This window comes from Equus caballus, chromosome 2 (assembly GCF_041296265.1).
Source record: "Equus caballus isolate H_3958 breed thoroughbred chromosome 2, TB-T2T, whole genome shotgun sequence".
Lineage (NCBI taxonomy): Eukaryota > Metazoa > Chordata > Mammalia > Perissodactyla > Equidae > Equus > Equus caballus.
Window position 1 is genome coordinate 114,890,904 of NC_091685.1, and position 15,854 is coordinate 114,906,757.

Consider the following 15,854-nt stretch of genomic DNA (forward strand, 5'->3'; position numbering starts at 1 on the left):
CCACTCTGCTCCAGCTGGGGACCCAGCAAGACCAGCTCTAACATGAGTTTACCCAGAGTGACCATGTTTGCTCATCTAACTCTTCTCCTATTTTGCTTATTCTTTTACTTTAAATAGGACAAAAAGAATAGTAGAGGCAATAGTCACCCAAATGAAAAAACAGGTCCCTAGTGGGAATAAGAAAGTTTTATAGTTGAAAATCTGATTCTCCATGACAGCAAGAATCTCTGAATTCTGATCACTTTCCAAAGCAGAGGAGGGTCTCCGGGGGCACTTCCGTGGCTCTGCCGCGAGTTCCTCATGTCATCGCTACTTGCAGCATAAGTTTGCCCCATTTCTAGGTGTGGTTCCATTAGATCTTTACCAGTTTGAGAGCTGGAACTTCATCTTGATTTGGCTGCTAACTACCCAAACCCTCGCCTCTTTGTCAGCTCAAGTTTCATCCTCCCTATCATTTTGCATTATTTATTTGGAGAATAACTCAAAAGTACTTACTGGGTTGAGGACCACAGTGAAGAAAAGTTCACCTCCTTGGATACTCTTGTCCAGCTCCTTAGGGCCTCCTGGATATTCTTTGTAGAATATTGTGTGCGTGAAAAGCCCGCAGGTTTGTCTTGGAAGAACCTGAATGACGAATGAACAAGTAAGGAAAAAGTTCATTTCAACCATCAATTTGTTGAAACTTAGCTTTTTTTTCTGATGAAGATGATCCATAAGCTGGTGTCATTATTCAGCTCTTAACTAAGGCCCAGAAAATCGTTCATGCTCTGGGAAAACAAGGATGACATCAGTACAGAACGAATACTGATGAAAGTGGAAGAAATATTTTAAAACTAAGATAGACTTTAAATTACTATAACCACTTATCTATTTTAAATCTGCAAGTCAGTACTCCTATTATGAAGCCTAGTATATTGCAGCATCTTAAATAAAAAAGAAGTAAAAATGAGACTTTAAACATACTGGAATTATCTGTGTTGCACTGTAATTCTAGAAGGCAAAAGTTTTAAGGATAACACTTTCTGCCAAATTCTACACATGCAGCAGAAAATGAAGTGAGTTATTAACCTAATGTGATTGGTAGGAAATGACATTTTAAATTAGACCAAATATTTGAGACACAAATCATATTGTCTGCTCTAGTCTGAAAGGATTACTTCAGGCTGTAGGAATTGCTCCAAATTCTAAGTCTGAAGCCTGCCAGTTCCAAAACTGAGAAAGAGATTATGCATTTGGTTAGCAGTTTTCATAAAGTGTCACAAACAAAATGACCAAAGGTTTAGTAAAAAGTCTTCTTTTTATCCTTTGTATGTGAAGGCCATTATTTGCTTCAATTATACACATTTGTGATAAGGACTTTTTTTTTTTTTTTACAAATTCTTACAGCTTTCCTGGTAAAATATTAGTGCAATTATAAAAGAAAGTGTGAACTGAAGCTGTGCAAAATGGTGCAATCGTCAGCTAAATGTTCCACCATTACGTCTTTATGCCCTGCATTTGTTACAATACATTTGAAGTAGCAGAAAATTAATCAATATAATTTGGAAAGCTACAAATTTAACAGAATCTTACACAGGCAGGTCTTCTGTTTATTGTCCTAAGCAAATTGATCCTCATTTTTTCTGTCTTGAGTCTTAAAAGCATGTGTGGTTCAGTAAGTGCTTTCAAAATATTACCCGTACAGGACTTCCCATGCTTTGCAACTCTCTACAAATATACTAGTTCTTTTTCTTTAATATGAACATGTATTATACTAAATTTCAATTTAGTCCTTGGAGCATTTTCTTACAAAACATAATTCTCAGCTCAATCAATACATCATACATTGCTGTGTAAATCAAAGCTTTATATATCCTATTTATTTTGGTAAAGTGGTAAAAGTTATATCCTTAGAAGCTATTATATCTTGATGAAATAGTTAAGAGAACTTCAGTTTAATTGTAGAGTATTAGCTCTGATGTCATCTCTGTTTAAAAGCACTATATGTTCTCATAATGTATGTACAACATCAATGACAAAAAAATAACTAACTGCAAAGGTACTGTAACTGAATTAAATATGTTCCCTAACAATTCATGGAAATGTAGTTTCTTGGAAATTAAAGTTTATGTAGTGTTTATTCATTTACTTAACAAATACTTATTCTAAAGTCTGTGCAAATCCAGGTGGGAGAACTCTTGTAGGATTTAAGGTGTATCGGGGAAAGAGAAATACCCAAATGCTAAGTAATGAAATGTCCAAATGTGATTAAATACCAGGTTAGTTTTAGGTTTCAAAAGTGCATGATTCTGAATCACTTTTAGGCTTCAGTTTGAATATTTTGCTTGAAAAGCTCTGGAAACATACAGAACCATCTTTGGGACTTGATGGCCCAGCTGATTCTATGTAAAATGGAGAGAAAAGGGAAAAGAAATTTGAGTTTTGTCTATTTCTCAAATTATTTGAATTTGAACAGAGGGAAGAAGAAGTGCCAGGCTTTACCTGGCAGCTCTGGGGAAGATCACACCTGCCGAGAGGATGCGAGTCACCACCAGCCCTCGGATGGGCAGTGGACCACCACAGGGCGTTGAGGAGATAATCAGAGTGTGATAGGGTCATATTTCATTGCCTTGCTCCCTGAACGCAATGCTACAGGACACTGAACATGTTCCCTGAAGCAGCTCTCTTATGTTAGAGAAGGAATGAGAGAGATTTGGGGCATTCTGCTGTGGACTGCCCTCTAGAACTGGTTCTGGGTGTAAAACATTGTCAAATTCAAACTTCAAGACATTGATGAGTCCCTGAAACCCTTATAGCTGTTGACAATAACTGGGACATGGTTATGAAAACCAAAGTCAACAAGGATCTTGGCCAATGGGACTCAAAGCCAATATCCCGTATGTAAGGCCTACACCTGGAGCAATTGCCAACAAATACTTCTGTGAGCTACCAGTAAAGACCACCCAGGAGGCTGCCAGCAGCGTTAATGGGTGTCTCTACCACTGGACATCTCCATTAGAAACAGTTAAGTAGATAATCAGGATCTGTAGTCTAACTGCTTGAGAGAGATTAGATAGGTCTCTGGCTGTCCCCAGAGAGTCACATTTAAGGACCAGGGGATAGGGTAGAGAGCCCTGGTTTTCTATCAGCTCCTTACTGAATGAAGATCAAAAGTGCCCAGTAGATAATGCAATAGGACTGGAAGCTCAGAGACTCTGGTTAGGGCTCAAACACCTTGAAATGTACTAGGCTTTTATGTCCCTAGTGGAGTCACAAGACGATGTGTTACAGGAATTCAGAGGAGAATAAGATCAGAGTACACCTGAGTTAAGTGCTGCGCTGCTATACGCCAAGGTGCTTTATGTTAAATTACATGAGATAAGGGACTCGATATTGAAGAATGAAGGGAACAGGAACAGGTAGAGAGTGGCCAGTCTTTCAAGGTGGAAATGATGACAAAGACATGGACGTAGCAATACTGTTGGAGACCTTTTTGGCTGGAGTGAGTCGGTTTTAGCTACAGGGAAGTAGAAGATAGAAAGGTAGACTTAGTCCAAACTGTATTCAGGTCCCTGAAGAACAGGTTAAGGAGTAGGAAAACAACCGGAAGTTATCAAGGTCAGGAAGGCCAAGATGGAGGCAGCATTTTAGAAAAATTAAAAGGTTGGCACTGTCTATGGGAGAGATGGCAGTGGTGGTGGATGGAAGATATAAATAGACAAAGTAGGAGCCAGCACCACAGTTTATACATGAAAGTCATGGCAGTGAATTAGGCTGTGGGAAAGGAAGAGAAATAAAAAAGTATTATAAAGGAATTATTGATGGAATGTAGAGACTGACTGGACACGGGGGTTCAGTGTGATGTTTGAATTTCAGAACTGAATTAGGGATAGCAGGATCAGTGGCTGGTTTGAAGGGAAGTTTATGAGTTTCATTGAGGGCCTTATGAGTTTGATTTGTGAATAGATCATAAAAAAACCAAAGTTGCCCTCAGCTCATACAACAATGTATGGGTGTGATGTAAGTAAGGGTCGCTCCTCAGATCCCTGCTCTTTTCCCCCATGCGGTGTCTCCCGAGGAGGGCATATTTGCCCATGTGGCCTCAACTTGCACTTCCATTTGGATGACTCGAGCCCTGTCCTCTCTCTCTTACTGCATAATCAACTGCCTGCTGAACATTTCTCACTTGAAGAGCCCACAAAGCAAATATGGAGAGTTTCCATGGATTGCTGCAAAAGTGGAACCACAGGGGCATTCAGTCAAAACAGGAAATGTGTTAGAGTCTTTATTACCTGCAAAATTCATGCATTTATAATACAGGTAAAACAGTTTTCAGAAGAAATGAAAAAGGAACATATCCCATGGGACATGTCCAAGGAAGTTTTCTGGCAGTACAGAGAGAAACAGAAACAAAGGAGAACAACATTGGCTAAAGCCCCTAAAGACTTGAATTCTATTCTACTAAGACTGCATAAGATTTAAAAATGACAAGAGATTATCGAATGTTTTTAAATTATAATAAAACCAAGTCTTCTAAACTCTCTCTAGTCAATAGGTGTTAGTTTTACATACTAAATAACTTTTTGAAGAAATGATGGCTTCCATAAATTATCTGCAAGCGAGCTGTAATATTTCCTTAGTATTTTAACATCAGTGCCTGCTTAACAGCAGGAGTGGCAGTAAAAAATGTTTTTAAGTTATATTTGAAGAATTGAAAAGAAGTGACTTTAATGAAAACATCCTTTGCTTAGATATGACAAGTATGCTTGCTGCAGCATGGAGCTTTTCCTACAGTGAAGCTTTAACATTCTGCTCTTCCCTTTTGTTCTTCCTTCAAATGAGGAATGTAAGTCTGGCAGAATCAGTTGCACCCTGTGCCTACTGGAGGAAGCTCACCATGATGTTTTTGTGGATGAAGCCCCTCCGGTATCTAGCTGGCTTCAGATGTGGATATTCTTCAGTGCTGGTGATTCTAATATTCCAGACCTTCTTCCAGGCCTCGTAAAGCTGAACGTGCACAGGGTAGACGCCTGAATGGTGAGGGGCCACGGCGTAGCCCATGTCAGTGGGAATGCCATGTTCCTAAGACCAAGCAAATGTTAGTTAGAATGTGGGAAGATATATCTTGATCCTGTTTTTACTTCAGGATTTTCAGATGTACTATAAATACATTTGTTTAAGCCCATCATTACTTGATTGTATGGTAAAATTAAAGTGATAAATATTAAGGCCGCTGGACTTCATGAAGCCTGGTAGCCATTGCACCAGTCTTGATGTATAATTTGAAAGAGTCTGCATTCAGTGCATCCTGTCATAGTCACGTGTTTTAGTCTCATATTTCAATAAGTTAAATGACAAACACTTGCTACAAACAACACTCAGTGCTCCCCACAAAATAAAACTAACCTTTATTAGAAGGATAGACACATTCCGAGTTCACTAGACCTCATAACAGGATCTTATTTTGCTTGTTACCCAGTTTCTACCAAGTCTGCCGCATTTCTATTGGTCCCTTAGCATGTGGGACAGTAAAAGACAATGTTCCTTGCCTTGGGAGAATCACACACCTTCATTTAGAAACTGTGGTAAAATTTTATGGAGTAATTTTCTTTCAAGTCAGAGCCCTGATTATGGTGAAAGTAGAAGGTACTGAAAGAGCCAAATAATGCGGAAACTTAGTTGATCGGAAGTCAAGCTTTTGTACATAAACTGAGTCCAGTTTAAAAAAATAGTTTCGAAACACACACACACAATTTTCTTCTATTCAGCTGGTCCTGACTAGGTCTATAAATTCCAAAAATAAATCTACGCGACATATGGATTATTTGGAGGGGGTTTGGGACAACTTTGTGTAATCGTGATTGTTCTTCATTTGAGGTGGCTTATTAATACAGTATCTTTGGTATAAAAGATGAAACGTGGAAAATTGCACAAGCATAAAAGATGAAATGTGTGTTTTGTAGAAAGAACACCCCTGGCTTCAGTAGTAGACTTGTATTTTTTCTCCTGAATGATATTTTGTTTTTCTATCTGTATTTTGCAATTGCTATATAGTCTTCAAAAGCTCCACCTAAATGGGCTTCCTTTGAGTCAGTCATGGCTTTTCTTCCTGCCAAAGAGCAATTTCACATCCTGAGAACCACAGCAGCAGGCTGCTAAATGCACTGCGTCGTCAAAACAGGCTACAAAGGGATAGGGAAGAAGCGGAAGAGGTATGGCCAGCTTTGTTTCTCCTAAATAGTAACAGGAGGTGAAGGAAGGGTAGGAAGCGCCTGAACACAGAAGGAAAATAGGTTGCCAGTGGTTGGTCATTACCTAAGTGTCTGTCAGACTCCTTCACACAGTGCAAAAGGCCCTCAAAATTTGGTCCCAACCTGCCTACATAGCCTCATCTCCTCTCAGCATTCATCCTCCACACCCCCAGTTCCCGATGCTTCCCTTCGTGTCTCTGCTGTATACTGCACACATTGTCTCCCCAATTGGAATATTCTTTTCCTCTTATCTTGTAAACTTTGTTCACCATTCAAAACTCAATTCAGTCAGGCGTAGTCGAGGATGCTGGAAAGGGGAGCTGTCACACTGTTGCTGTGACAAAGAGGGTGAGTGGTATTAGAGGTGGAGTGGACCATAGCTGTGTTTTTGAAGGGTGAGAGGGAAAGTTTGATGTCCCTCATTTCATTTGCATCTTTGTGGAAATTACCATAACTATGCAATTATCATTACATCATTTAGAATTTCACTATAAATTGAATGGAAATATCTCATTTTTTTTTTTACTGGTTTTTAAAATCTCAAATTAAAGCAATTTTTTCAACTAAGAATCATTTACCAACACACACTTCATGATAGAAAAGGTCAGTGAAGTATTCCTCTAAAGTAGTTTAAGAATAGGGCTGCAGTGATCATGGACCAGATGAAAGAAAATGAATTTCAATCATAGAAATTTAAAGAAAAAAATTACAGGTTAACATTTTTTTTAAATGGTGTGGGAAGAAGCAAGGCTGAAATTCACAATGACAAAGACTACATTATAAAATTCAAACATCTCCAAATTTGTAAGAAATTATGCTGATTGAAAGCCAATGTAGTTTTAAATGCCTGTGAGTGGTCAGCTATGACTTCAGGAACACCAAGTATGAAAAGGAGCCAATGTATACACAATTTTTGTTTTTGTTTCTAGCTTTTAACACTAAAGAAATACTGAAGTGGTTTATTCTCATCTTGTATTTGTGTGCTGGCACAATGTGGCACAGCGGCAGAAAACTCCACTTCTGGAGTCAAACAAATCTGGCCATTTTACTCTCCCATTTACCACCTGGGTGGCCTTTGGAGAATGATCTATGACCTCTAAGTTTACTGTCCTGGTCTCTAAAATGTTAGTCGTAAGAGTGCTTACCTCAAAGAGGTTCAGGTTCAGGGGAAATTAAATAACATAATACATGGAAAGCTTTTAGTGCAGTTCCTGAAACATGATACACATTCAACGAACGTTGTTTATTATTGTCACTACTGCCCTGCCTCCATTTTTTATCAGCTATGATCCTACTACTCAACGATAATGTGGAAATTATAAAACTACTAGGCTACCATTTTTTCAGTAAAAGTGACGGACCTTTGTTGTCCTATTTTCACTGTGGGTTTGGGGATTCCCTCTTGTGAGGCTTCTGTGACTTCTATCCTCCTCTCCCTTCTTGGGCCTGCTTCCCTCCTGATCTGCCCAAATACGCTCAGCCAGTGCCATGTGGCTCCAGCCTGGGAATCATTGAAGCTGAGTTAGGAGGAGGTCTCTTTTCAATGCGTTTTAGATAAAAGCAACATACAGTGGGCCCCAAATTTGCATTCAATACCAGAGAGAACACCTGAAATCTTATAGCATAGAAAAGTTTGGGTTAAGATTGCAGGTAGTATGTTCTAGCAGGCAGACTATCATGTTTTAGAAGATTTAGCCATAAGGCCTAATTCTTGACTGACTATTCTCTTCCAGATCTTTTAGTTTGAAATTAAGCACATATTATCTTGAAATCTGGGGCAAAAAGTCTAAAATGGTAGACATTTTAGCTTAAATAGTTAATTCTCCTATTCTTTTCATTCATCCCTGATTGAGAGTAGCATCTTAGATCCAGGAACTCTGTAATCTCTATCAAGATTTCCCTAGAGGACATGGATGGAAAAGACTGGGGAATATGGCTACGTTACTATAAATTGTAGGTTAAATACTTAGAGCACAAGAGGGATTAATTAGTCTCACAATTGAACTCTTCATCTCCACCTGTCAACTCTGCCAGATGTGCTCTTTCCCGGGGTTCCTCTGTGTCATTAAGTGACACTATTAGTCATCAACCAACTAGTTGCTGTGTCAAAAAGACAGAGGTGATTCTTGACACCTGTTTCCTCATTCTCTCCTAAGTCCAGTCCATCATCATACCCTATCAGTACTACCTCAATCATATATCTTAAATCTATCCACTTTTCTCCAATGCTATCATCATCATCATCACCCTAGTCCAATCTACCATTTTATTACATAGCCTTCTAGCACAGGCTCCTAAATATTCTACCCACTTCCTCTCTTGCTTGCTTCCAATTCATTCTCTACATAGTAGACAAAGAACACTTAAAAGACACAAATATGATCACGTGACTTCCTGCCCAAAATCCTTCCATAGTTTCCCCTTGAACTTAAGATAAAATACAAAATTCTGAGGATGGTCATAAGCCTTGTATAATATGACCCTTGCTTCCCTCTCTAGCCTCATTTTGCACCGCCCTCCACCCTTCATTGTATTTTAAGTCAAATTAATCTTGTCTTGAAACTCACCAAGCACTTTCCCACCTCAGCATCCTCCCTATGTGATTTTCACAGACTGGAATTTCCCAATGCCAGCTCTTCACCTGAATAAATCTGACACCTCTTTTGGGTAATTTATCCTGTCACATCTTCAGAGAAGCCGTTACTGACAAGCCCCAATCTAAATTATGTCCCTGTTAAGACTTCTCTTAGTAGCCTTCATTTGTTTTTCAGAGTCCACAGCCAGCTTGTAAGTGAATATTGCTTCGAATAATTCTTAGCTCCGTGAGTTCTGGATTCTGTTTTATCCACTACTATATAGCCAGTCTTACCAACAGCAAGCGTTCAAGAGACATTAGTGAACAAGTGCATGAACTGATTCTGACACCTCCCTCTCATTCTAATTTTCACTTTCTCAATTATCTCAGTTAATTTACTGGCAGAATGAACATACGGTAACTCACAGGGAAATTTAATACCTATATAAGCAATACTTGAAAACACTTTTGAGACCATACTAAAAAATTATTATTCAACTGCAAAACAGACACATTTCGTATTATAAATTTATATATTTAAATTATACTGTATAAAGTTAAAAACTTCAAAATTTTCCTAAATTATGCATTCAAATATTTCTAGAGAATGTGAAGATAATACAATTTTATCAAGCAAAAATTGATGCTGTATTCCTTAGAAAAATTTCCCCAAACTAAATAAAAGAAAAAAAATCAGCATTCAGGTATTTAAGTAGCACAATAACTTCATTACTGAAGAAATCATTGTTTACTACTGTTTTTGATAATGTTTATTTAATTATTTTAAATATTTAATTTATTTGATTTATTAAATATTTATTTAAATTTTAGTAATTAAGAATAGTACTTTACTTTTAATATTTTTCTCTGTTTCAATCTTTCTAAAGTGATGAATCGTTTTAATTTCCATTAATGACCTGAAGACTCATTGCCTATTTCCATATCTCTCAGATTAGCAAGTATACAAACTAATGTAATTAAAACACCCACAATGATAGGAAATCAAACAAGCATTCTACATTCTACAGTGGCAAAAATTGAAAACTTTGTTACAACATAATTTCTAGATACTTCCAAATGCTTTTCTGCAGTTCATTTTGGTTAGCATGTCCCATTTTGTCAGTATATAGAATTTCATGCTTTGAATAACTATCTTATAGTATCAAGAATTTACATTTACAATTTACATGAGCTTATGATAAAGTTTCCCTATGTTTATATTTGATGGTGTATTTTGGAGTTGTTTCTAGAAAAAAATTGTTTTGCTTTGATCTTTAAAGCAGCTTCCTTAAGAGTTGTGGCTGTTTGAGATATTATTTCACATAGGAAAGAATACATTTTTCCAGATGATAAGAGCATGTTTGGAAAATGAAATTGGAACCTTTTCACATAAAAGACACACATGCATGCATGCATGCATATATACGCACACACGCACACACAATATGTGAAGAAAATAAATTTATGAAACTATTCCCTTAAATTTGAAGAGCATTTTAAAGTTTCTAAAGACAATTTGTTTTCCTAAGGCGAAATTAAAGGGCTGCACACAAATTTCAGTTCCTCTGGGCCCTGGACGAGTCCTGGAGCAGTTGCCCGGTCACGGTGGGGGGTGGGGGGGAGTAAGAAATGGCAGTGAAGGCGGCTAAACATATGCAAAGTTACTATTCAAAGGAAGCTGACTTCTTTCTTCACCTCGAAGAAAACCAGGCAAGTCAGGATTTATCTTTAGGTTATGGAATTAAGGTTTAGTACTGAATGCTAAGAGTGTAAATATTAGACTATGTTCCTGTGATAAATGGTGGTATCTCTGGTGTGGTTTGAAATGAAAGATCTTGAAAGAAATAACTTTCTTAGTATAGGAATCTGATTTTTCATTTTTTTTCAATTGTGAAATAAATGGATTGTGCAAGTAGTCACTAAGGTTCAGATTTAAAATTCTGTGTTTATTTGACATAATCTTTGTGGTTTTAGAAGTGATCTATTTTTAATCCATGATCTAACCTTCAGCTAACATGTATAATTTTCTTCCTACATATTTAAGTAAGTAATAATCTCCTAAAATGTGATTGGCATATTTACATAAATTTGGTTAATATTTATGGATTTGGTGACTAGGTTTCTTTCCAGTTTTTTTTACATGGTGCTCTGAAATTCATAATATAAATTTCTGTTTGCCGGCTGGTATGTGAAAAATCTGCTGTGATGATCATGTTGTTTTTAATAGATTTGGTTTAAGAGTTTAAAATTGTCCTCTGTTGGCAGCTGTTGTATGATGAAGAATTTGGCTGGTCTTCATTATCCCCGTTCCTGGGAGGTAAGCCCTATAAATCCATGGAATTTCCCAAGTTATAGGAATGTCTTTGTTATTCCTGGTGGGCCCCTTAGACTACATCTGAGTTTATACTAACAAGATGACTCAGGATGGGGTTTGGCCATGCCAGAAAGGCCAACAGTGGAATTAGAGAGTTGGGGGTTAGAGTCAGGTGATATCAGCCTGACCTCTAGGTAGGGGAGGAGAGCTGGATTGAGTTCTGTCATGTGGCCAGTGATTCCATCAGTCTTGCCTATGAAATAAAACCCCAATAAAAACTCTGGACATTGGGGCCGGCCCTCTGGCTGAGTGGTTAAGTTCATGCTCTCCATTTCAGCAGCCCAGGGTTTCACCGGTTCGGATCCTGGGTGCTGACCTGGCACCACTCATCAGGCCATGCTGAGGTGGTGTCCCACATAGCACAACCAGAGGTACTCACAAGTAGAATATACAACTATGTACCGGGGTGGCAGGGGGGCATTTAGGGGAGAGGGGTTGTGGAGACTAAGAAAAAAAAAAAGATTGGCAACAGATTTTAGCACAGGTGCCAATCTTTAAAAAAAACAAAAAACAAAAAACTCTGGACAAGGCTGAGGTGAGCTTCTGTGGTTAGTGAATTCCTGTGGGTCCAGAAACCTCAGGAAGGTGATATTCTTTTCTCACAGTTTGGATTTTAAAAAGTATGGCTACAATAACAAAAGTAACAAAAGTCTGGGGCTGGTCCCCTGATGGAGTGGTTAAAGTTCCACATGCTCCACTTTGGTGGCCTGGGGTTCACAGGTTCAGATCCTGGCTGTGAGCCTACTCCACTCATCAGCCATGCTGTGGCAGTGTCCCACATACAAAATAGAGGAAGACTGGCACACATGTTAGCTCAGTGCTAATCTTCCTCAAGCAAAAAAAGAAGAGGATTGTCAATGGATGTTAGTTCAGGGCGAATCTTCCTCACAAAAAAACCGAAAAAAAGGCAACAAAAGTCTTTGGATAAAGATGTTAATAATGAGAACTTTTGAAACAGAATGGCCTTATAGTAACTCCTAAAACTGAAGTGTGACCTCAGCACTCTAAAGTTACTCAGATCCAGGAAAGAGTCATAGTGTTTCACTAACTATATAGTAAGAAAAGAATCTTGTTCTTCCCATATCCAAAGAGAAGCAAACCCATGATAATAAAATGGTCAGTGTCTACCAGGGTATCCTGGGGACAGGGAGAAGCTCAGCATCTTGGAGGAAACCCAGATTCAGAAGTTCTGGGCTCAGTCTCGGTGCTGCTCTTCATTAGCTGCAGGAACTTGGCCAGGTTATAGGACTTCACGAATCCTCCAATCCCTCATTTGCCGAGTAGGGGTAATAAAACTAATGATCTCACTGAGTTGTAGAGAACGAAAGATATAACATAAGCAACATTATTGGCAAAGTACCATTTAATTTCCTTTCATTTTATTAACATTATTCTCTTTCCTATTGAAAGCACAAATAAAACAAAGAAACACAGGTAAACTAAGAATCCTTCCACCATCACTGTTATCCCCTTAAAGACTCAGAATTCTTATTTAAGAGCAGACATTCCTAAAAGAAGATATACTATCATTATCAATCTTATCTAACAACAGTTTTACTAAACAGTATCCATTTCCTCTGGAAAAAGCTATTGATATTATGTATGAAGTAGGAGGTAAAAATATCCTTGGTGACTCATAAATTTGATAGAGCTGAAACAATGACATCAGCAAAAACCCTTCCTCGACACCACATCTGCCCCTTCAAGGACTACCCCAAGTTAACAGCTGAATTATTTGAAGAACTTAAATGAAATTGAGTAAACCAAATGCATTAGAAAATTCCAGAAACAAAAGTTAAGCTAATAATTTAGTATGAATACTGTAAAACAGTTACAAAAGGTATGCATGCTTAGCTTTAACCTTCATTTTCACTAGTAACCTCTAAGAAAGAACTATTTAGGGGAAAGTGACAGATTTTCTTCTAATCTTCCTTAATAATTATGTAATTTATTTTGAGTAAGTTTCCATTTAACAGAGCATACTGTTTTTCTCTCTTAGAGTTCCCCTCAGAATTTTTGAAGTGTCGGCATACCTTTGTTGAGTGTCTTATAAGTAAACACACCACTAAAGGGTGCGCTTTTGTAAGAATACTCAAAAGGATGATGTAAACACTTGTACTTTGCATAGGCCCGCTTGATTTTTTTGAATTGCTACAATTTCTTCAAGTAAACACATCAAGGAGTTCATAGAAATGTAAAAGAAATGATTTTATGAAGCTTTATTTTTTCATGCTGTAGCAAAATAACTGAAAATAAAATTATCTGGAGACATATGGAGGAATTGCAGGGTTTAGGTTAATCCATCTTTCTCAGAGTCTGAAGTGATGAGATTTTTATGGACCTTGGGGTCCTTGAGAAGTAATAAAGCTGTAAACAATTCAGGGACAGGCTCAAATTCCCCAAATCCTTGCAAACGCATTTAATCTTTTCGAAAACATACAAGGTTGATTATACTAGAAACCTTTAAGTCTGCATAGTACTAATTTTAATGGAAATTTAATATTCCTGAAAAAATAAAAAAGTTGATATTGATCTTTGTTTGTTATAACTACAGCATGCCCTCTGGTATTTATGATAGCCACCAGGACAGTTAATGCTGGTTACACAAAACCAAGAAATTACATAAATAATATAAACAGCTATTTAAAAGAAAAACATTATAAAAAGTCATATTTTAATATTCTGAATTTGTTTAAAAAACATAACTCTTTAAGGAAGTAATAATATTCTGATTATGAGGTTTTTATAACAGCAAGCAATAACATTACCAATGTCATGGCAATTTTCAGTTACACAAACAATGCTGGTTACATGAACTTTGGAGTTTGACAGACCTGGGATCAAATCCTTTCTTCAGCTTTCACTGGCTGTGTGATTTTAAGAAAACCATAAGCTCTCTGAGGCCCACTCTGTGCATTTTCTTTTTCTTTTTTTTTTTTTTAAAGATTTTTATTTTTCCTTTTTCTCCCAAAGCCCCCCGGTACATAATTGTGTATTTTTAGTTGTGGGTCCTTCCAGTTGTGGCATGTCGGACACCGCCTCAGCATGGCTTGATGAGCTTGCCATGTCCACGCCCAGGATCTGAACTGGGGAAACCTTGGGCTGCCGAAGCAAAGGGTGCAAACTTAACCACTCAGCCACGGGGCGCCCCCTGCATTTTCAATATGGGAATAACCAGCCTCACAGGTGGCTGTGAGGATTAATTGAGGATTCATGGAAAGCACTACAAATAATGCCTGGTAACTATCTAGAGCTCAAAAACTTCTTTTCCTACATTTCCTCTGGAGAGTCAACAATCTTCCGAACTGAAACACAAGGTCTGGTTTCTTGTAGGAGAAAGGGAATAATAGAATTTCAAGTTTCACACATTCCTTGATCTGAGCATAAATTAAAGGAAAAAAATGGGGAATTTTGGGGAGCTGGGAGGCTCTGCAATGATCCAGGTGTAGGATGAAAAATTTGGAAGTGGAGTGGGAATGGAAAGTTTTGAAAGGGAGCAGGATATGGTACAAAAGAAAGAACTCACAGAAATTGTTGAGTGATGGGGAGCATGGAGTGGGAGACAGGACAATGCCCAAGCAGCCACCAGGTTAGCAGTTGTACCGAGTGGACTCTGGTTTCTCTGTCTGTCGTCACTTCTATCTCTGCCATGTTTATAATCGCCTCTCAGAAAACAAGGGCTCCCTCCATTTTAACTAAAGGTAAGGCCGGCAAAGAGGAAGGAGCAGTCAACACTCAGGAGCAGCATGCCCGGATCCAGAAACTCATCTCCCCGTACCACCAGCCCCACATCTGACTCCAGTCCACCACTGAGAGTTTCTTGGAGAATTCATAAAGGCTTTTAACACATTTTGTGTCCAGATGAATTTGGGCAGTGAGGGACTATTTTCATGTAGGACATGCACTAAATTTATCTCTGTTTTCACAAAACCAGTTTAAATCACCCTATATGTGCCGGAGATGCACTGTAGAATTTTTGTTAGAGGACAAAGAGAAAGGAATTGAGGAATACTTTTCTACACTCTCTACCTTATTGGTGATCATCAAGTCTTCCTATAGAATGGGAAAAAAAGGTAGTCTGGAAAGAATTTACAAAGAAAAGGATTATAAGTTCCTGAGGTAATCAAAACCACTTTCAAAAGTTTAATGACATATCCAAATGAGAAAAAATCCTGTACCACTGTAGATATGGGTAGGAGCGGGTATCCTCATGTGGGTGAAATACAGAGCTTCTAAAGAAAAAGCAGCAGTTCATACTTGCATGGCTTTCAATAAATATACACAGATAGAAAATTGGGAGACCCAAACCTTGATGTTATTTTTGACCTGTTATTACCTTTTGCTTCCTCATCATCCTTCCAACAAAAAGTCCTGTTGATTCTACCTCAGAAATAGTTTTCACATTTCTCTCCTTCGCAATCTCGCTTCCCTTGGTTTAGTTAGCACGGCCTTCCCTTTCCTGTTCCTTGGTTATGTCAATAGCAGTGCAATTTGTCTATTTACCTCCAAACTCTCCCAGCTTCTCTCCATCCTTAACACTCCTGCTCTCATGCTCTGTGATTCTACAGTCTATGTGGAAGTGAGAGAACTCTGGGGAGGAGATGACAATGTCATCTTGGAGCTCAAAGTACTTAAGATATGTAATTCCGAAAATAATTAGATAAGGACACTTCAA

The 15,854-nt window shown here is 38.1% G+C and overlaps 1 protein-coding gene across 2 annotated transcripts in view; it reads right to left on the reverse strand.

Moving 5' to 3' along the window:
• NDST3 (N-deacetylase and N-sulfotransferase 3) overlaps window positions 1–15,854 on the reverse strand; it is a 161,506-nt gene that overhangs the window by 77,487 nt on the left and 68,165 nt on the right. For both annotated transcript variants that reach the window (XM_005607872.4, XM_023636641.2), the window contains exons 5-6: window positions 4,876–5,061; window positions 496–624 (exon numbers count right to left, since the gene is read on the reverse strand). In XM_005607872.4, coding sequence (XP_005607929.1) covers window positions 496–624; window positions 4,876–5,061 — 315 coding nt within the window. The remainder of the gene's footprint in view (window positions 1–495; window positions 625–4,875; window positions 5,062–15,854) is intronic.